At 46.2% G+C, this 21422-nt stretch overlaps 1 protein-coding gene across 1 annotated transcript in view; it reads right to left on the reverse strand.

Annotated features, from left to right (window-relative positions):
* Positions 1–1849: 1849 nt before the first annotated feature.
* The window catches only part of HNRNPLL (heterogeneous nuclear ribonucleoprotein L like), a 49458-nt gene continuing 29885 nt past the window's right edge, over positions 1850–21422 (reverse strand). The window contains exons 8-13 of the mRNA XM_075925834.2: positions 17107–17324; positions 16769–16890; positions 16069–16270; positions 8238–8295; positions 8049–8147; positions 1850–4960 (exon numbers count right to left, since the gene is read on the reverse strand). Coding sequence (XP_075781949.1) covers positions 4905–4960; positions 8049–8147; positions 8238–8295; positions 16069–16270; positions 16769–16890; positions 17107–17324 — 755 coding nt within the window. The 3' untranslated portion in view covers positions 1850–4904. The remainder of the gene's footprint in view (positions 4961–8048; positions 8148–8237; positions 8296–16068; positions 16271–16768; positions 16891–17106; positions 17325–21422) is intronic.

A 21422-nucleotide genomic window follows, 5' to 3' on the forward strand; every position in this document is an offset into this window, starting at 1 on the left:
TGTAATTCTACCCAAAGAGCTGCTCTTTATAAATCAGGCTGCCTTTTATCAGCATGGTATCTGGGGGCACTTGCATCCAGTTGGAAGCACACCAGCTCCCTCAAGGAAGAGGGCCAAAAGTCTCCTCCCCTCCCCCTAGATTAAAACTGCTTATGCAAGTGGAATCAAATGTCGGTTTATGGGCTCTCCAGCAGCAGGAGCTCTTTCGCAATGCCGTGAGGAGGACATCTTCCTTCATTCCCAGGGACTCGGACCTTCCGCAGGCTGTTCTGAACCCCAAAGTCGAGGGGCTCACAGCGATGACCAAGCTCGTCCCCTCTTCTAAAGCAGCAGCTGCACCCAATGCTGATGTCGGCGTGTGGGGATATAGAACATGCCCATAATGCAGCTGGAGCTAAGCCAGACCACGGGGCTGGAGGAAGTGGAGTGCAGGGCGCTGCAGAACTGAAGGAAGGGTGACTGTAGGACCAGGGTTGCTCTGGCCGAGACCAGGGAAAACAGGAAGGTGTTTCTATTGCCTCCACTAAGCCACTAACGGTGGATCCTTTTGCGTGGTGGTGTCTGGCCACCCAGCTTAAAGCCTGGGCTGTCACCCTCCCCTCTGGCTAGTGCTCACGCTGGCTGCAGAACACCCGCTGTGTCCCACCAGGAAGCCATTCCTCCAAAGGGCCAGCTCCCTGCAGGGGCATTTCCCGCAACCTGTTGCAGACCTCACTAACTCCTCTCTGGCCCTCGCATGGCGGGGTGGGAAGGTCCACGTGTGTGGTTCCAGGGGAGCCTGCTCACTTAGCCATTGCTCTAAGGCTGGGGGAAGGGAGGAGCAAAGGGCTCGCATTCCCCTAGCACCTCCATGGTGCCATCCCCATAGGTGCTGTACATACCCATGGTAAGAGTCGCCAAAGCACCGCACTACAGCGATCCAGGCAGTGATTTGTCCACGGGCCAAGCTGGGAGTTACAGCCACATGTGCCAGGCCCCACTTCGCTGCCTTCCCCTTGACACACGCCTCCCTCCGTGTGGCCATGGAGGAACCCCCGAGGAAGGTGGTGGGCCGGTGGCAGACCAGAGAGATCACTTGTTTCAACGTCAGTAGCTACTTAGAAAACATGCGACCCGCTACCAAAGTGCATCTCCCTCGTTACATTCCCACACGGAGCTGCCAGGGGACTCCAGCCACTTCTCACCCCTCGAGCCGCGGTCAGTAGAATCTCAGCCCGGGCAGCTCCAGGGAACATGCACTGTTGCTATGGGTCTCCACCAAACCCTGCAGTTCTATAGATCGCCAGGCGGCCTTGTCCACTCACAGCTGGGAAGTGGGATGCAGGCCCTTGGTCAAGATTTACATGACAGACTGTTCCACAGCGTGACTCCGGAGCGATTCCCACTTCCATGTCACTGAGATCGGAATCTGGCTCCTGTGTTTTCAAGCACAGGAGCAATTGACAGCAAACAGCGCAAATGCAGGTTAGGTACTTCAGTTGACAGGATTCCCCACAGCCCAGTTTTGGCCAGAGTCAGAAGAGTGCAGAGCAAATCTTCTCTAGTTCTATGGAGCATTACATCACTGCTCCGGCGGGCGGCTCGGAACAAACACCCCCTCTGTTGCGCAAAAGGAAGACATTTAGAAGCAGATGTGAGGAGAACAAACCTTCTCCATAAAAGATTAAATAAGCAAGAGATGTTCAAAGCATTTTGCGGGGGAAATGGTTCATGCTGTGATTCATGTGTTGGTGTTGCCATGTTTAAGGACTCCATTACATTGAAGAGAAAGTGAATGCTTCCTGCTGGGAAACAGCAAGAGATTCAAAGAAGAAACTACACCAGACAAGGAAAAACCCCACACGGCAGGAAGAGGAGAAAATTACATTTAATTATAAAAAGGAAGGGGGTTCAGCCAACTCCCCGACTGTCAGTGACACTACAATCATGTCATTCCTTCCTAACAGCGTATTTTCCTGAATATTTTCTTTTAAATCCCTCTTCATTCATCCTAGTTACTATGTGATGAAAGCCCGGGGAAGTCAAAGACCATGAACTCTTCTTAATCCTTGCACACGGAGAACATTTTAACAAGGACTAGAGTGTTTTTATTGGTATCAAAGGGAATTATTTAAACCAGGATGAATTCAACTATGTCAATATTTTCTTCTTCCCCTCCAATGTCTACTGCTGAAGCTTAATTTTAAAAGCCCCATACTTCACTTCTACATCAACACACACAGTGGAGGGTTTTACAAGAAGGGGGGGGATGGTCTAAAATAAGCCTCTGATATGGCGAGGTTCACTGGTTTGGGCTTATAGCTTGGGAGAAAGGGCAGGAGAGTTACAGCCCGAAATCAGTGCTTCAGTTTATCAAACCTAACTGGAAGCCAAGGCCAAGAACAAGGCCTGTTCCATACAGATCTTAGTCATTCAGTGGTGACTCCTGTCCTGCCACCAGCCCGTTCCAAAGAGCTGGAGCACATGGACCAGCTCTAGAACTCCGTGGAATAAGGAGGCCAGCCCCAATCTGCACAGGCGCACCTGTCATTTCAGACAGAGCGCCCAGTGTGCATCAGGCTATTTGCATGGCAAGATGGCAATAAGGAATCAGACTCAGCCTGCTGATGGACCGGATGGCACTCAGGAGAAGAGATGCACAGGGATTCAGATCCACTCCTGTCCGGGTGTGTTGTGTACACAGCAACTGGAGGTGTGAGTGCAGCTCAGGGAGACCTAACTAGCTCACACAGCAGCAGAAAGGAAGCTGCGAAGCATGGACTAGGTCCAGGGCTGGTCTGTATAGCGCACGCTGCTAGAGCTCCCCAGCTCTCGTTCCTAACTAGCTAGATCTAAGCTAGCTTGGGCATGTCTACACATGCTGCAGTCACATCTTGGACTGCCGTGTAAACACGTCTGTTCAGATATTTCTGTCTGACATACTAGCCTCTAAGAGATTCACCTTGAGGCTGATGTCGACTTTGCTCTCACTCCAGGCTGTGTGGGAAAGATGCTTCTCTCCAGAGCATCTTCGGTACCAGAAGAGGTGATCCACTGGTCATTTTGCCATTAGATAAGGTGCATTTAAAAAAAACCCTTAAATTCTTTAAGGTAATTCTCCCTGACCACCTAGTAGACCCCATCAAGTGGTATCTCTAGTCCCAACGGCTAGAACTACACTGCTACCAATAGTAAATGCAAACTAAAACAACCCTGAAAGGGAATTCTGTGAGAAAGGAACGGGCGTCTAACTGCCACTCAGGCTAGTGGAAGAGGAACTAAGGACTTTAGGGGTGGGGGGGTAGAGAGCGGGCTGCACATTTTACTGAAAGGGCAGGAATATTCAGACCAAGTATAAATGCTGTCCAAAATTTACTGGTTGTGTGGCTACCATGGCATGTACCTGTGGCATCCAACACCCTGGCCACTAGCCACATGTGGCTATTTCGCCAGCTTAGTGCGGCTAGTTCACTATAACAGTCTGCTTCAGAACTGGTTGGACACCACGGGCACATCTAGTAACACACCCAGGAACAGGGAAAATTGAATCAGACTGAGAACCAGATAGTCTCAGCTGCAGAATTCTCTGTCAGAAGGGTGGACCAGTCACTGTTCACACACAGCACTGGGAAGTGTACTGCACGGACAACCTGCACTGCCAGACTGACAAAATGGAGGAGCCAATCAATAGGTCTTTCCCATTTAACATCTAGACTTAGATAAAACAACATTGGGGTGTGACTGGAAAAAGTACACTCCTGCACACTGGGAACCGAGCGGAGAAAAACTGGTCCAATTCTGATCTTATTTATTTTATATCATCTAATTCCATGGACTGCAACTGAGTTACACCTGATTCACGCTTACGAAAATGGAAAGAATCAGACCTATTTAATACTTGATTCCTTTTCTGGTCCATGACAAAATGTAGTGTTGAATCAGACAAAGAAATTACCAACTGTGAATTAAAAACAGCCTTCCAGTATGGAACGTTTTGGTAAGTACTCTTACAAGCGGGGAAAAACCCAATTTCTTTCCTCCAATGCCCATCTATTCTCCCCAGGTCAAACTTCTGTGTTTTAATAAATTATGGCAATATAAGAATCTTACGATGCCATGAGGTTACCCCCAAACACCAAGAATTTAAATTCACATGAAGTAAAAAAAGATAAACACATTGACTGAGGCTTGAAACTTTAATTCTAAAATGATACCCAAGATGGGACTAGTAAGAGATGGTATCATGCCAATGCAAATGGAAAATGTTTTAAAACCCATCTCCATTTTAAGTAAATTTGAGTACATACTACATACATGTACTTAATTGTCTTTTACGCTAGCTTTTAAAAAAATATCAGGTAAAGTTTGCTACTTAAAATCCAGTATGTGTGTGATGTTAACCTAATGAAATGAAAATATACTAAAAGTTTGTATTCATAACATTAATAATTGCAACAAACTTAGTTACTTAAACATGTAACTAAAAACAGAACTATTTCATATAGAATTTATCTGCCAATTAAGTCTACAATGGAAAAATACTTGCTAATGTTTTAAACATTATTAAAAATGGAATTACACTTCATTATTGGATTAAAACAACTGCACTTTTAAGGTTTGGAATAGTACACAGTATATTTGCATAAGCTACCTACAAGGCTTTTGAATACTTGTAGGTACTAATTACCATTTAGTGAAAAACATTTTTTGTACATTTACCACAAACACATACTCTTCAGAGGAAAAGAGAGAAGATCTGTTCTGTATGTATGAAGAAACATCAATTTATTATAAAAACAGATAGAAGATCTGAGAATTAAGTGGAGACAGCAACATTTAAGCACTAACGTTAGAGCTTCTGAATGAAATGTAGTTTCAAACTTGCAAATCAAGGTGAATGTAGCGCCTAACATGCTCTCTTCTCTCTATAAATGGGATGAAGTAGAGAAGCAAAGCTTCAAGGTATAAGGATTAGAGCCATCTGTGGGAAATAAAGCAAAATTAAATATTCAGTATAATCTTTATTATATACATAAGGACGGCTAGACTGGGTCAGACCAAAGGTCCATCCAGCCCAGTGGCCTCTCTGCCCACAGTGGCCAATGCCAGATGTCCCAGAAGGAGTGACCGAACAGGGAATAATCAAATTATCCCTCCCCTGTCACCCATTTCCAACCTCCGACAAAGTCTAGGAACACCATTCCTACCCACCAAAAGGAACACCATTCCTTTTGATAGCAGCCTTCAACTTCCTGAAGGGAGGTTCCAAAGAGGATGGGGAGAGGCTGTAGTGAAGTACTGGAATGGGTTACCTGGGGAAGTAGTGGAGTCTCCATCCCTAGAGGTGTTTAAGTCTCGGCTTGACAAAGCCCTGGCTGGGTTGATTTTGTTGGAATTGGTCCTGCCTAGAGCAGAGGGCTGGACTTGATGACCTTCTGAGGTCTCTTCCAGTTCTATGGTTCTATGATACCCATCCCAGCTAACAGACACTGATGGACCTGGCCTCCATGAATTGATCTAGCTCTTTTTTGAACCATGTTAAAGTCCTGGTTTTCACAACATCCTCTGGCAAGGAGTTCCACAGGTTCACTGCACGCGCTGTGAAGAAAAACTTCATTTGTTTTAAACCTGCCACCTATTAATTTCAATTTGGTGACCCCTAGTTCTTGTGTTATGGGAACAAGTAAATAACTTTTCCTTATTCACTTTTTCTACACCAGTCATGATTTTCATAGAATCCTAGAACGGAAAGGGGCCTCGCGTCCAGTGCCCTACCTTCACAGCAGGACCAAACCATTTTTGACCGGGGGTCACTTCAGAAATTTTAAGTGGGCTCAGGCTGCCCCAGAAGGGGCGGAGCCTCAGGCGGAAGGGATGAAGCCAGGACACTCCTGTGCTTTCCCACCCACAGACCCTGACTGGCAGTTCCCTCTAGGTACCTGTGTCCCTCGTGGTAGGAGGAGACTTTGCATGTTCTCCACTGCTGTCTGCAGGTCAATCAGAGCCTGGGGAGCGGAAGCACATGAAGTCTCTTGCTCCCTGCCCCCACCCTGCAAGGGGGCGTCGCAGCTGGCAGTTGACTAAGTGCTGAGCCCCTTGCAGGGCGGAAGGAGACTTCACATGCCTCCCCTGCCTCCTAGCTCAGATTGGCCTGGGGGCAGAGGGAGTGCATGAAGTCTCCAACCGCCATGCAAACAGCATGCAGTGCTTAAAAGCACCCACTCCTTGCAGGGCGTGAGTAGACTTTGCATGCTCCTCCCCCCCCCCGCCAATCAGGGCTTGGGGGCAAGGGAGATCGCACAAAGTCTCCTCCTGCCCTACCCCTGTCCTGCAAAGAGCGTGCGGTGCTTAGAAGTACCAACTCCTCACAAGGTGGGAGGAGACTTCACATGCTCCCCCCACCCGCAATGACCTGGAAGGCAGGGGAGCAGCAGGGCCTCCGCAGGCCGGATCAAATCACTTGGCAGGCTGGATCCAGCCCGCGCAGGCCCTTGTGCCTACCTCTGGTCTAGATCATCCCTGACAGGTGTCTATCCAATCGGTGCTTAAATATCTCCAGCGATGGAGAGTCCACAACCGCCCTCGGGAACTTGTTCCAGTGTCTAACCACGCTGACAGGAGGTTTTTCTTAAACCTCCCTTGCCGCAATTTAACCCCATTGCTGCTTCTCCTATCAAAGGCCAAGAACAAGAATTTTTTTCCCTCCTCCTTGTAACACACTTGAAATACTTGAAAACGGCTCTCATGTCCCCTCTCAGTCTTCTCTTTTCTAAACTAAATAATCCCAACTCTTTCAGTCTTCTTTCATAGCTCATGTTCTCTAGACCTTTCATCAGTCTTGTTGCTCTTCTCCGGACCTTCTCCAGTTTCTCCACATCTTTCTTGAAATGTGGTGCCCAGTTGGGGCCTAACCAGCACAGAGTAGAGCGGAAGAATGACTTCTCATGTCTTGCTCACAACACACCTGTTAATGCAGCCCAGAATCAGGTTTGCTTTTTTTGCAACAGTGTCACACTGTTCACTTATATTCAGCTTGTGGTCCACTTGACCCCTAGATCCCTTTCTGCAGTACTCTTTCCTAGACAATCACTTCCATTCTGTATTTTATAGACCTCTATCCTATCCCCCCTTACTCTCCCCATGTATAAGATGCAAACTCCAAGTCTTTTTAACCTCTCTTCATACGGGACCCATTGCAAACCCCTAATCATTTTTGTTGCCCTTTTCTGAATCTTTTCCAGTGCCAATATATCTTTGTTGAGATGAGGCAACCAAATCTGCACACAGTATTTAAGATGTGGGTGTACCATGGTTTTATACAGAGGCAATAAGATATTTTCTGTCTTGTTCTCTATCCCTTTGTTAATGATTCCAAACATTCTATGTCCCCCCCCCTTTTCTTTTCTTTTTTTTTTTCTTTTTTTTTTTTTTTTTTTTTTACACTGTGGCTGCACACTGAGTGGATGTTTTCAGAAAATTATCCTCAATGACTCCAAGATCTCTCTTGAATAGTCAGAGCTAAATTAGTCCCCATCATATTGTGTACACAGTTGGGATTGTTTTTTCCAATGTACATTACCCCACATTTTTCAACATTAAATGTCATTTGCCATTTTGTTGCCCAATCACTGAGTTTGGTGAGATCTTTTTGAAACTCTTCACAGTCTGCTTTGGTCTAACTATCTTGAGCAGTTTAGAATCATCTGCAAATGTTGCCACCTCATTTGTTTACCCCTTTCTCCAGATCATTCATAAATAAATTGATTAGGATTGGTCCCAGGAAAGACCCTTGAGGGACACCATTAGTTTATCTCTCTCCATTCTGAAAACAATCCATGAGAGGACCTTCTCTCTTATCCCATGACAACTAACTTTACTAAGAGCCTTTGATGGGGACCCTGTCAAAGGCTTTCTGGAAATCTAAGTGCATGATATCCACTGGATCCCCCTGGTCCACACATGGAGACACTTTGTACTGAAAATAGAATATGCCTAGGGGAAAATCAGAGGGGAAATCCATGTTTTATACAGCAATTTATTTTAAAAAAATCTTAAATAGATTGACTTACTTGGGACTCTTATCTGGTAGTGATTAAGTACAGTGAGGGCTTCCACTGCATCTGTCTTGCATTCCCATTCCAGCAGACCAGAGAGTGTTTTGGCAGAAGCTGGTGGAATGAGGGAGAGTCAGAATTTCTTGCTCCCAGGACAAGTAATTTTAAAACATTAATTTTATCTAAAACCAAAAATGTACTTACGTTTTGGATCAAAGACTTTATATTTGATGAAAGGGAGAACTTCATGGTCATCACACAACTGCCACAGGAATAAAGAGATGAAAATATGACCCCGGTTAAGACTGAAATGCCCATTCCCAAACAATAAAGTAGTAACTCACAACACCTAGCTGGAAACTAGCTTAGAAACCCTTGCATTTGACAAATGAGAATTGGATGTTATTTAGCATTCTCTGCACTTGTAAGGGGAGCATCACAATGAAGGAAAAAAATTAAGACCCCCTTCTGCTATGAGAGAGGTGTGAGAAAGATGGGAAAATAATAATTTTCTAACATGAAATGCTACCTGCTGACTATCTGGGAGAACAGAGGCACCCAAAACAAAAAACGTTCAGCCTCCTAGAGATAATTGCCAGTAAATGAATAGGTGATGAGCTTTCGTGGGCCAGACCCACCTCCTCAGATCATATTCTGGAAGAGAACTGGCATGACCACATATACTAAAGAAATACAATGAAAAAAGTACATTATTAAACTGACCAATCAGATTTAGTACAGAAGGTGGGGTCAGGAAGAGGGAGGGAGGGAATAGCTATTTATGCGTCAATGAATGGCTAATCAGGGGTGATAAATGGGGAAGCTATCTTTGTAACGGTTAAGGTAATTAGCATCTTTGTTAAAGCCCATTCGTAAAGTTACTCCACCACACTGAGGACCCAGCGGTCTGTAGTTTAAAGCACGAAGCCTGGTAGAAAGGGCAAAGGCAGTGTGAAAAGGTCACTGGGGAAGGATCCATCGTCCTTGACTGTACCTTCAAAATGGGCACCTGGAGGCGGCCTTAGGAGGAGGCAGGCTGCATGGAAGAGTGAGACTTGGACTGCCTTTTTCTAAACCCCTTATAGTTGCTCTGCCCAGAGTCCTGGAAAGGTTGGGAGGACTGAGCAGACACAGTTTGAGGCCTGAATCTCTTACCCAGAGCTGTAAGCTGCAAGACCTGTAAAATGCAGCCTTTTCGAGTCCTTATTTTTGTAAGGTCACTCTGGGCTGTCTTTGCCTTTCCTGAGGGCTTATGGAACACTAGAACTGGAAGGGACCTCGAGAGGTCATCTAGTCCAGCTAGCAGGGGATGTGAAGGGGAACAAGAAAGGTTTCTACAGGCATGTTAGCAATAAGAGGGTGATCAGGGAGGGTGTGTGGCCCTTACTGGATGAGGGAGGTAACCTAGTGACAGACAATGTGGGAAAAGCTGAAGTACTCAATGCTTTCTTTGCCTCTGTCTTCACGGACAAGGTCAACTCCCAGACTACTGCACTAGGCAACACAATATGGGAAGGAGGTGGGCAGCCCTTGGTGGAGAAAGAACAGGTTAGAAACTACTTAGAAAAGTTAGACTTACACAAATCCATGGGTCCGAATTTAATGCATCCAAGGGTACTGAGGGAGTTGGCAAATGTCATTGCAGAGCCTTTGGCCATTATCTTTGAAAATTCATGGAGATCGGGAGAGATCCCGTCTGACTGGAAAAAGGCAAATGTAGTGCCCATCTTCAAAAACAATCCAGGGAACTACAGACCGGTCAGCCTTACCTCAGTCCCCAGAAAAACCATGCAAGGGATCCTCAAGGAATCCATTTTGAACCACTTGGAAGAGAGGAAAGTGATCAGGAATACAGTAGGCAACATGGATTCACCAAGGGCAAGTCAAGCCTAATCAACCTGATTAGCTTCTATGATGGGGTAACTGGCTCTGTGGATATGGGTAAGTCAGTGGATGTGATGTACCTTGACTTTAGCAAAGCTTTGATACAGTCTCCCACAATATTCCTGCCAGCAATTTAAGGACGTCTGGATTGGATAAATGGACTGTACGGTGGATAGAAAGCTGGCTAGATTGTGAGGCCCAACAAGTAGTGATCAATGGCTCCATGTCTGTTTGGCGGTAAGTTTCAAGAGAAGTGCCCCAAAGATTGGTTCTAGGGCTGGTTTTGTTCAACACTAAGCTAGGGGGAGAGGTAGATACGCTGGAGGGCAGAGATAGGGTCCAGAATGACCTAGACAAATTGGAGGATTGGGCCAAAAGAAATCTGATGAGGTTCAACAAAGACAAATGCAGAGACGGGACAGAAGAATACCAAGCACTGATATAGGCTGGGGACTGACTGGCTAAGCAGCAGTTCTGCAGAAAAGGCCCTGGGGGATTCCAGTGGATGAGAAGCTGGATATGAGTCAACAGGGGGCCCTTGTAGCCAAGAAGGCTAATGGCATATTGGAGTGAATTAGGGGGAACATTTCTAGCAGATCTAGAGAAGTGATTATTCCTGTTTATCCACACTGGTGAGGCCTCATTTTTTCAGGAGTGCTGGATCTTTTGAAAAAGCGTTTTATTTTCAAACAATTCCCATCTAAACAGCAATTTTTCTTTCGAAAAGCCTCTTTTCAAAAAAAACTGCAGTCGTCATTATGCAAATGAAGCATGGGAAATTTAAATCCTGGCTTCATTTGCAATTTCGAAATATCTAATTTACATCCCTTTTTCGAGAAAAGGGATGTAGTTTAGACACACAGCCTGTACATGTGAAACAGATTGTTCCTCCCTAGTGATACTTTGTGTTTGTCCTTATTAAACTCCATTGCATTTACCTCAGTCCATTTCTCCAGTTAGTCCAGGTCATTTTGAATTCTGACCCTATCCACCAAAGCACTTGCAACCCCTCCCAGCTTGGTTTCATCTGCAAACTTAATAAGTGTATTCTCTACGCAAGTGTTTCTCAAGCAGTGGTACGAGTACCCTTAGGGGTACTCGAGAGAAGTCTAGGGGGTACGTCAACACAACTGAAATTTGGAGAAAACTCAATTTTTGTTTTAGTTTTACAGCGTTTTATTATTTTTGTACTTTTACACCCAAAAATTTCATCCCCCACCCAGCTACGATTAAGTTGTTTAAACAAATATGTTTCAATGGTAGAAAAATTTTGTGTGTGTCTGAAAACCGTAGGTACTGGGGGGTACTTGTAATTACTTTTTTTTTTTTTTAAAGAGGCACTCTGTTAAAAAAAGATTGAGAAACACTGCTCTATGCCATCATCTAAATCATTGATGAAGATACTGAACAGAACTGACCCCAATGACTGAACTGTTAATAACTACACTCTGAGAATGGTTATCCAGCCAGTTATGCACCCACCTTATTGTAGCCCCATCTACGTTGTATTTCCATAGTTTATTGATAAGAAGGTCATGCGAGAGCGTAAAGTCTAGAAATACCTTGTCCACTGCTCCTCCCTTATCCACAAGGCTCGTTATCCTATCGAAGAAAGCTATCAGATTGGTTTGACATGATTTGTTCTTTACAAATCCATGCTGGCTTCTTATTCCTCCAGATGTTTGCAGATGAATTCCTCAATTACTTGCTTCATTATCTTCCCTGGCACAGAAGTCAAACTGACTGGTCTGTAGTTTCCTGGGTTGTTCTTATTTCTCTTTTTACAGGTGGGCACTACTATTTGCCCTTTTCCAGTCTTCTGGTATCTCTCCCGACTTCCATGATTTTTCAAAGACAATAGCTAGAGGCTCAGATACCTCCCCTATCAGTTCCTTAAGTATTCTAGGATGCATTTCATCAGGCCCTGGTGACTTGAAGCCATCTAACTTTTCTAAGTAATTTTTATCTTGCTCTTTTATTATTTTAACTTCTAAACCTACCCCATTTCCACTAGCATCCATATGTTAGGCATCCCTCCATCAGCAAACTTCTTGGTAAAAACCAATAGAAGTCATTAAGCACCTCTGCCATTTTCAAGTTTCTATTATTGTTTCTCCCTCTTCATTGAGCAATGGGCCTACCCGGTCCTTGGTCTTCCTCTTGCTTCTAGTACGTTTGTAGAATGTCTTATTACCCTTTCCTTCTCTAGCTAGACTGAGTGCCTTTGCCTTTCTGATCTTGCCTCTGCATATTTATGTTGTTTGCTTATATCCATCCTTTGTAATCTGACCTAGCTTCCACTGTTTATGAGACTCTTTTTAGATTTTGAGATCATGTAAGATCTCCTGATTAAGCTGAGGTGGTCTCTTGCCATACTTTCTGTCTTTCCTAAGTTGAGGGCCGGGTGGGAATAAAGGTCCTGATGTCCCTTTGCCAGGACAAAGTACTTCCTTTCCGCCCTTTTAGATATAGGGAGAAATGGAGGAGGGCATCTGTCACAAGGCTGTGGCAATCTGGGCCCTCTGGCCGGGACTGACTGACCCACCCAACACCCTGAAGAGGGTATCCTCCTGCTCTTCAAGTTTCTCCAGTTGGAGGTTCAAGTTGGTGGCCACCTGCTTGAGGAAGTCCTAGTGGGCTTGCATAGCATTGGGGGGCACCACAGATGGAGGTCCCAGGATGCCTCCTCTGGAGACGAGGAGGCAGTGGCCTGTGTCAGGGGGGCCTCCTTCAGGTCAGGGGAGGCCAACACCTGCATCTCAGCCCCTTGCTCCTCCTGCGGGGTGAGAGCACGACAAGCCTCAGGTGCTGGGAAACGTTTCATGGAGGTGGCCAACAGTGCTTTCAGTGTACTGACTACCGAGCGTGGTACCTGGGACACTAGGGAGAATCCCTGGGGCTCTAGAGGTACCACTGAGGTGACCAGGCCTGCAGCCACTTTGCTAATTGGCATCCTGGTTGTGATACTGGAGGCAGACAAGGAGCTTGCACCAGGGCACCAAGGCTTGGTCTGAGGCCACACTGATGGAATGCACGGTGCCAGGGGATGAGGAATGAAGACTGGCATGAGTGTCAGAGGCGGAAAGGTGCCAGGAGCAATTTCTGGCGAACGTCTCCCAATCCAGGATCTGCAGTATGGGTGACAGCGTTCGCCCGTCTCATGACCGGCGCCAATCACCCACAACACCATCTTGTGAAGCTGAGTGGAATCTCCAGCCTCCGTGCGCCTCATGAATGTGCTGCAGGGAGTGGCAATGCTCGTGCCACACCAGGGATCGTTCCCTCGAATGGCGCTCAGACCATGGGAAATACCAGCCCATACTGGGGGTGCATGCCTCTGAAGATCTGTGCCCAAGCCGCAGGAAATCCAACCTGCTGCCCAGGCGAGACTTTCAACATTCCACTGGAGGGGGAATGGTGCCTGTGTGGAGATCAGGGCAGCACCATGGCTGGTTTCCCTTTGTGGCAGGGTCCCAAAATTACCAGTGTGGGCAGTATGGATAAGATGTCCTGGTCTCCACAGAGGCCCCATCAGGAGCTGTTCGATGCCACTCTGAACTGGAGAGTGAGCAAGGGACCCTTGCTCCCAAGAGGCCTGAGGCATCTGCTGAATCACAGCAGGAGAGTCCTTGCCTTGCCTAGGCTTGCGTGGGGCCAGGGCACTGCGTACCAAGGTGCTGGTGTTCAGTGTGGAATCTGAATGCTCATGCACCACTACGACAACCTTGTGACAAAAGTCTCTCTACTGCTTGGCTGAAGGCTTGAAGGACCTGCAAATGCAACACTTACCACTTAGGAGCCTCTCCTAAGCACTGCAAATAGTCCCCGCAATGGAGGTGGGGAGGGTCTCTCACTAGCATGGGCTGATTACAACTGCAATAGAACCTGAAGCCCAGGAATGGGGTATGCCCTGGCCAGAGGCAAAGTCCCTAGGGACCTACACTAACTACTAAAGAGAGTCAACTAACAATAGAAACTACTTACAGGGAAAATAAAGAGCAGCTAGGGAAATGCACAGTGGCTTGAGCAGGCTCCAAGCAGAATGAACTGAGGGTGGACAGGGCCAGAGGTGCCCTATATAGCATGGCATGTGCACACCACTCCAGGGGTGCATGAGCTGGCTCCCCTACAGGTACTGCTAATGGCAAAGTTCCCACTAGTGCATGTGAGGAGCACACACCTACACTGAATGGACACGAGCAATCACTTAAAGAATGAAGAGTTACAAATGAAAAAATGAACCTAGACCTCCTCCCAACCTGCAAGATTTAATGACCGAACCCTCCTCTCCCCCATCGCTCCCTTCAGAGTTCATTGCTGAAAGCTCGATTCTAGGGACCAGGTCTGCACTTATTCCACATGCTCCATCAACCACCATGCACGCCAATGCCCAGCCATATGAATTACACCCCCCACACCTGACCAACATTTACAGTTTGTGCCATACAAGTCCAGACTATCAAGATACTTAACTTGCAGTTCATCTTTGCCCCCAAGCAGGTGGCATTAGCACGTAGTCAAGTGTGAGATCAAGACAGGCTTGCAAACAGATGGTACCATGATGAAGTCAAAACGGCAGGGCACTGCCTACATCAGGGTACGCCGACTGCTTGCCCATAGTCAAATAGGTGTGCAACTGACATTTTACAGGTCAACCAACTGACTTGCCAAGCTTATTTGAGGAACAATAAAGTGGTTAAAATTTAAAACAAAAGCCACCAATATGAATTCTCTACGCTAGCGGTTCTCAACCTTTTTGATACCAGGGACTGGCAAACCCATTCACAAACTTTGTTGGACTGATAACATTTACATATTCATTATCTGCATAATGAATATGCAAATATTCAAATAAAATATTACCAGTCTGCCTCCAGAGTCCCCAGTGCCAGTCCTAACCCCTGTAGCCCCCCACTGCTTCACTAGCCACTAACCGAGTCCCCTGCACTGAATCCCCCCAGTGCCAGCCTCCTGCACTCAGAGCCCCTCCACTAGAACTCCCCAGTGCCAGCTTCCTGTTTCCAGAGCCCCACTGCACCCAACCCCCCCAGAACCTCTCCTCAGTCCCCCAAATTAGCTCCATCCCCAGAGCCCCCTCAGTGCCAGCCCTGCCCCCATAACCCGCACAGTACTAGCCCTACCCCCAGAGCCCCCCAGCACTAGCCCCGCCCTCTCAACTAGCTTTGTGCTGCCTCCTAGCTGTGCGCTGTTGCCCAGGTCACAGCTGCTCTAAGGCTGCCGTGCCAGGCTCTGCACGGCCTTCCTGCTGCGCAGCAAAGTGCTCCTCCGCGGCCAGGAAGAGATCTCACCCCTGCCCTGACGACAGCCCAGCCCTCAACTCATGCAAGGGATAGGCGGTGTCTGCAGCACAGGCGACAGGGGCAGGGACATGCTGCTGGTGGCTTGAGAGTTCCTCCCCAGGCCATTAACAGTCGGGGCCTAGATGCGCAGTGTCACTCAGCCCGTGTGTCTCAGGCTCACAGCACCCACCTGACAGCCAGGCGGGTTGAGACTGACACCCCCTCCCAACTCTGACCGCAGGCTGCAGTGCACAGGATGTTGGGAAGTGGCCGGACACATGTAGGTTGGAGCTAGCAGGAGAGACCCTGTGGGGGAAGCCTGCCCTGCCGAAGGAGGAGCAGAAATCGCCGACACCCAGCGAGGCTCCCTGGGGCCTCTAACCTGAACCTCCTCGCGAAGCTCATGGCTGGGAAGGCTCTCTCCCTGGCCCTGAACACGCTGCCTGCAAGGGAAAGTACATGAAGCAGCTGCCTGCCACGTAGCCCTGGAGGCCGGGCCACATGGCTGCTGCCAGAGCTGGAACTGGGGCCATGGTAAGGCTGCTCCAGCTCCAGCTCCAGCACATTTGGCAGTCTGCAGTCATGAGAGGAGAATTGTTAGTGCACGTGCAGGCACACACCTTACAGAGAATGGCGCTCCCCAGCGGCCGGGGCTCATTAACTTGGGGGTGTGATCTGGCAGATGGCAGGGGTTCACAGCCTGCCACCGATCCCCGGACGGGTGGTTGGGAACCGCTGCTCTAAGCCATTTCTATCATGGCTAAATAGTTGCACAACTACCCATCTAAAGCACGGAAGTAGCTTTGAGAAGTCTGGAGAGATAAGAAGTTACCAAAGTTTTGATTTCTTACCTTTACAAAGGTTTCTTCGGTCACACACAGGGGTACGTTATAATAATGCAGCACACAGGAAGGTGGCTGGATTATGTTCTTGGATGCCTGGCCAGCACTGGTGAAGCGATTATTCTTGCTCATGGCAAAATCCTTGTAACTACTTGTACCATCCTCCAGCTCAAATATCTGACTGGGAACTACTGAGTGCTGCTTGGACACACTGAGATTTAAAGACACGTTGTTAAACAAAACACTATTCTGAATCATTGTTTTAACACAGCCAGTCTTGAGACAAAAAGAACAGATGACATGCATGTCACTTGCAGCAATATAAAAAAGTATTGATTCCCTTGTTTAATGTCCGGAGAAGGGCTGACAGATGGTAATAAATATTTTTTTTCATTAATGACTGTTGACATTAGCTATTGTCTTTGACTATTAAGTCAAGTATGTTCAAAAGTGTGCTACAGGGTAAAAGTTACATATTACATGTACATCGGTTTTGTCGCTTACAGATTTATATCTTGAATATCCAACAGTCTTTCTGAAACCCCACTTTGTAACTGTTATTTACCACTTTAGATTCTTAGGCCAATTTTTTTAATTATTTGAAATTTTTTGAGATATGTCAGCCATTTGAGATAGCACCAGGGGACTGACATTTGCAGTCAAAGCACACTGGAAGGTTAACTGCCATTGTGAGAAATTTCATATTTACCAGACATTAAGCCTCTTCCCAAATAACTTGACATTGTTGAGATGTGTGACAGCTCTTTCTACAGCATACTCATCACCCATTTCTACCAATGCTGTGCCTGGGATAGTCTTCATAAATTTTACCTAAAATAGTTCAGGAATAAGTGACAATGTAAATCAAGGAAACCGGGACTGTAACGATTTTGCAAGTTCTGCAGGAAAGTTGTGTGACAACTTAAAATTTTCTCTGGTATCAACAATAAGGTATCTAGAAAATAAGCTGTCTGCAGCCCTTAAATTCCAACATAAGATAGAGGTGGCTTAAGCAGCAACTTCCAAGTTCCTAGGAAGACATTTTACCTTTTCAATATTTCCATATAAGCAGAACAGATTGAAGACCCTCGAACAGTTCATCTTTAGCTGATGCAACCCACTGACCATGACAACTGAGCCAGAAGGGTTTCCACCATGCATGTAAGAGGAGGAAGCCTGGGGAAGTGGGTAAGCAACAAGCTCCGGAGTATCCCGAGATCCCATTCGGTACCGACTTGGTAAAGGTAACAAAGGACCATGTGATCCTACAGAAATGACAAAGATCAGGTTAAATACTCAGCATAAACCTCATTTACTTAGTGTATTAAAACTCCTCTATACAAACACTTGATTTAAAGGGAAACTATTCACTAAGAATTTTTTGTAATTTACTAAATGAACTCCTTTTTCTAGCTAAACAAAGAGTCAGATTATGCTGTTTATTCCCCCGTCCCCTCGAGGATTCTTCCTCTTTAAGAAGTTTTGATGTTGTGTGTTTCTCCCATATTGGCAATGAAAATAATGTTTCAATAAGAATGTTGGTTATTGTACTCCTAGAAAATACATACAGTGTTTGCCCCTTGGAGGACAAGCCTTACAGTCTGAATCTTGCAAGTGCATCTCATGTAAGCCTTAATGCGAAATTTGCTGGACGCAGGCATAACAGTTCACCACAAACTGCAGCATCAGAACCATAGTAGGTAGTTTCCCCTCTTCCGCTGCTGATTTGTTTAACACATCACTTCCAGCCCAGCCCATAAAAAATCCTCACCAGAAAAAGTTAGGTACTCTTAAGCTTTCTGGTCCATTTAGTAAAGCATTATGCCTTCACAAAGAGAAATAAAAGTTTGAAATTCTAACTTGAATCCAGACAAGGATGAAATAGTTAAAAGGTGGGGCACTTAATTTTTGGGTGGGAGAGGAAGAATGTGAAATGCGGGGAAAGTGTGTCTTTCTTCAAACAGCTCTCCAACACACTCATAACCAACATGTACATTTAAGGCTCTGCATTAATACAAATAAAGGCTGCCTTGTTTTCCACTACAGGTAAAACCTAATTTTTCATGAAGCAGAGTGACATTTCACAATGGGCTAAACGGCATAAATCAATGTTTTAACAGTCACATTTTACTGAACTAGTACAAAACACTTTTTATAAAAGATGCTTGAAGTAGTTCGGTGAACCATTTTCATTCCCCTTTGAATTTGTAGGAGCTTGTATATCAGTGCTTCCTGTAGAGCGCCGGGGAGATCACCATTCGTCTTAGGAGTGGTCTACACTACAAAGTGAGGCTGAGGAAGGCAGCTTATGTCAACCTAGTTAATACTGGGGACTTGGGCTGGCACGAGGTGAGCCATGGTCAATGTATGGAGATCACTTGTAGCATGTTATTTGCTTTTAACATGCACAAAATTTCTTTTGCAGTGTTTTCATTACTCTGTACTAATCCATTTTGTTTGGAAAACAATTCCTCTTGATTACTTAAAAGACATGTTCCAGAACAGCTGATGACATTGAAAGAACCAATGGTTAGCGAGTGAGACAACTCAGAGGCTCAGAGACAGTGTGATGATCATAAATATATAGCAACACCACAAGTGTAATCAGTACATTAACAGTGCTATATTCAGGAGGTACACCAAATACCACACTATTCCTAGCAGGAGTAGGTAGATTGCAGAGAACCAAAACATTACTGTGGTTCACTGTTAAAGTGCTCTTTCAAAGCCTCTTTGAGCTGTATAATGCCACATATGCTCTTGTAATAGCCCTTGAGTCTAGCTAATCAAACTCATGCAGACAGCTGTTTTACCTCTGCCCTCCACCCTCAGCACCAACTCTTCCTTCTTTGCTTCACAGCTATTACGCAGGACACAACAGACAGTTATAACCAGTGGGCCGATCTTGTGAGAAGCAATACCAACGTCCCTTCAATCTATCAAGAGCACATTCAAGTATCATTCGGCATCTGCTGAGCTGGTAGCTGAATCTTTCCTTGCCTGTGGTGGTGCAGTATGAGGCTTCGGATGGAAAGTGGGAAGTACAATAAGGTCATTGATATGGAATGTAGGGCATATTTTTGGAATAAAGACTGGGTGAGGCTGGAGTATCACCCGTTCTTTATGGAAAACTGCATAAGGTGGTGCTGATATTAGTGCTGCATGCTCGCTAATTCTGCATGCTGAGGTTATGGTGAGAAGGAAGACAAGTTTGAGCGTCAACATTCAGAGGGACGTGGTAGCCAAGGTTTCAAAAGGGGGGTTGAGTAAGAGTGTCTAGGACTAGGTTCAGATTCCAAGACGGAGGTTGGGGGGGGTCTATGAGGCGGGTTAAGGTTCATCAGACCTCTCAGGAACCTTCTTGTAGTCAGATGAGTGAAAACCAAAGTACCATCTGTACAGTGGCACCCTGAGCGAAGCAATCACAAGGCCCATTTTTTTCCAGAGAAAATGTAATCAAGGATGTGGTGAATAGAAGCGCTCTCAGGAATGATCCCGTTCGTAGAGCACCACAGTGTGAACCGCTTCCACTTAGATTGGTAGGTGGTCTGAGTGGTGTTTCATCTGCTGTTCATTAGGGCCTCCTTGACTTGATCTGAGCAGAGATCGTTGGACGGGTTGAACCAGTTAGGAACCAGGCAGTGAGGTGAAGAGTGCACAGTTCTGGGTGCAAAAGACGGCTGTAGTCCTGGTATAACAAGTCTGGGAGATCAGGAAGGGTCTATGGTGGCCGAAGGGACATTCTGAGAAGAAATGGGAACCTCGTCTGTTGTGCCCAGGCAGGGGCTATTAGAATCAACACGGCCCCATCTGACTTGATCTCGTCCAGAATCCTGGGTATGAGAACGGTAGAGGGAAAAAGAGTACAGAAGGGGGCCGCCCCATGGAGAAGGGAGGCATCCCCTAGAGATCCCTGACCGATCGCGCTCTGGAGCAGTATTGTCGGCATTTTGCGTTCCGACTTGTGGCAAAGAGATCTGAGGGAGACCCCAATGATGAAATATGCGGTGGAGTACCTCTGATCTGATCTCCCATTTGTGGTCAGGAGACCCCAACGATGAAGTATGCGGTGGAGTACTGATTTGATCTCCCATTCGTGGTTGGGCACAAAGTGTCTGCTCAGGGAATCCACAACTACATTGCCCATGCCAGGCAAGTATGACACTACTAACATGATCTTGTTGCGAATATACCAATTCTAGAGACGGACAGCCTCTGCGCAAAGGGACTGAGAGCGTGCCCCACCTTGATGGTTTATATAATACATTGTGGCAATGTTGTCTGTGAGCATGCTGGCAGTCATTCTGCGAATATATTTCTGGAAATGCCTTCAGGATTTGAAGATCGCCCTGAGCTGAAGGAGATTTATGTGCAGGGAAGCCTCCGTTGTTGACCACCTTCCTTGCACGGACATACCATTCATATAGGCTCCCCAACCAATATGGAAGGCATCCATTGTAATTTGTGTCAAAGTGAAAAGGAACTCCTGCTAGGAGATTGCATGGATCTGTCCACCAGTGGAGGGACGTGCAAACTTTGGAAGGAGGAGACACCATCTTGGTGACTTTGTGTCTTGTGGGGCTGTACACCGACGCCAACCAATGTTGTAGGCAGCAGAAATGAAAACTGGCATGATAGACTACGTAGGTTGAAGCTGCCATATGGCCCATTAACTGTAGGCAGGTGAGTACTGTAACTGTCAGGCTGGTAACGAGTGTGGAAATGAGATCCCAGATCATTTGGAATCTTTGAGTTGGCAAGTATGCATGTATTACTGTAAGTATGCATCACGCCCCTATAAATTCTAGGCTCTGGACTGAAACAGATATGGATTTTTGTTCATTGACGATTAGTCCTAGGAAATGAGTCTGTCTGGCTATCGTCAACATGTGTTGTGCTTTGGCAAAGGAATGCCCTTTTATAAGGCAGTCATCAAGGTGGGAAAAGATTATAACACCCTGGCATCATAAATATGCTGCTATGATTGCCAGGGTCTTTGAGAATATCCTGGGTGCCCATGAGAGGCTGAAGGGCAGCACCAGATACTGAAAATGTTCTTCACCTATTATAAAGCGAAGGAATTGTCTATGTGCCGGATGAATAGTAATGTGGAAGTACACATCCTGGAGGTTGACGGCTGTGAACCAGTCTCTGTGGTCTAAAGCCAGCAAGAGTCATCATTTTGAAACATTGTTTTCTTAAGTGCCAATTTAGGTTCCAAAGGTCAAGTATGGGTCTCCAGCCTCCCGACATCTTCTGTGTGAGGAAGTATCAAAAATAAAAATCCTTTTCCCTGAACTCATCCTGTACTCACTCTACTGCCCCGATAGATAGGAGGCGGTAGACCTCTTGTTTGAGCACGG

The sequence above is a fragment of the Pelodiscus sinensis genome, chromosome 3 (assembly GCF_052426305.1).
Source record: "Pelodiscus sinensis isolate ZL-2025 chromosome 3, ASM5242630v1, whole genome shotgun sequence".
Taxonomy (NCBI): Eukaryota; Metazoa; Chordata; order Testudines; family Trionychidae; genus Pelodiscus; species Pelodiscus sinensis.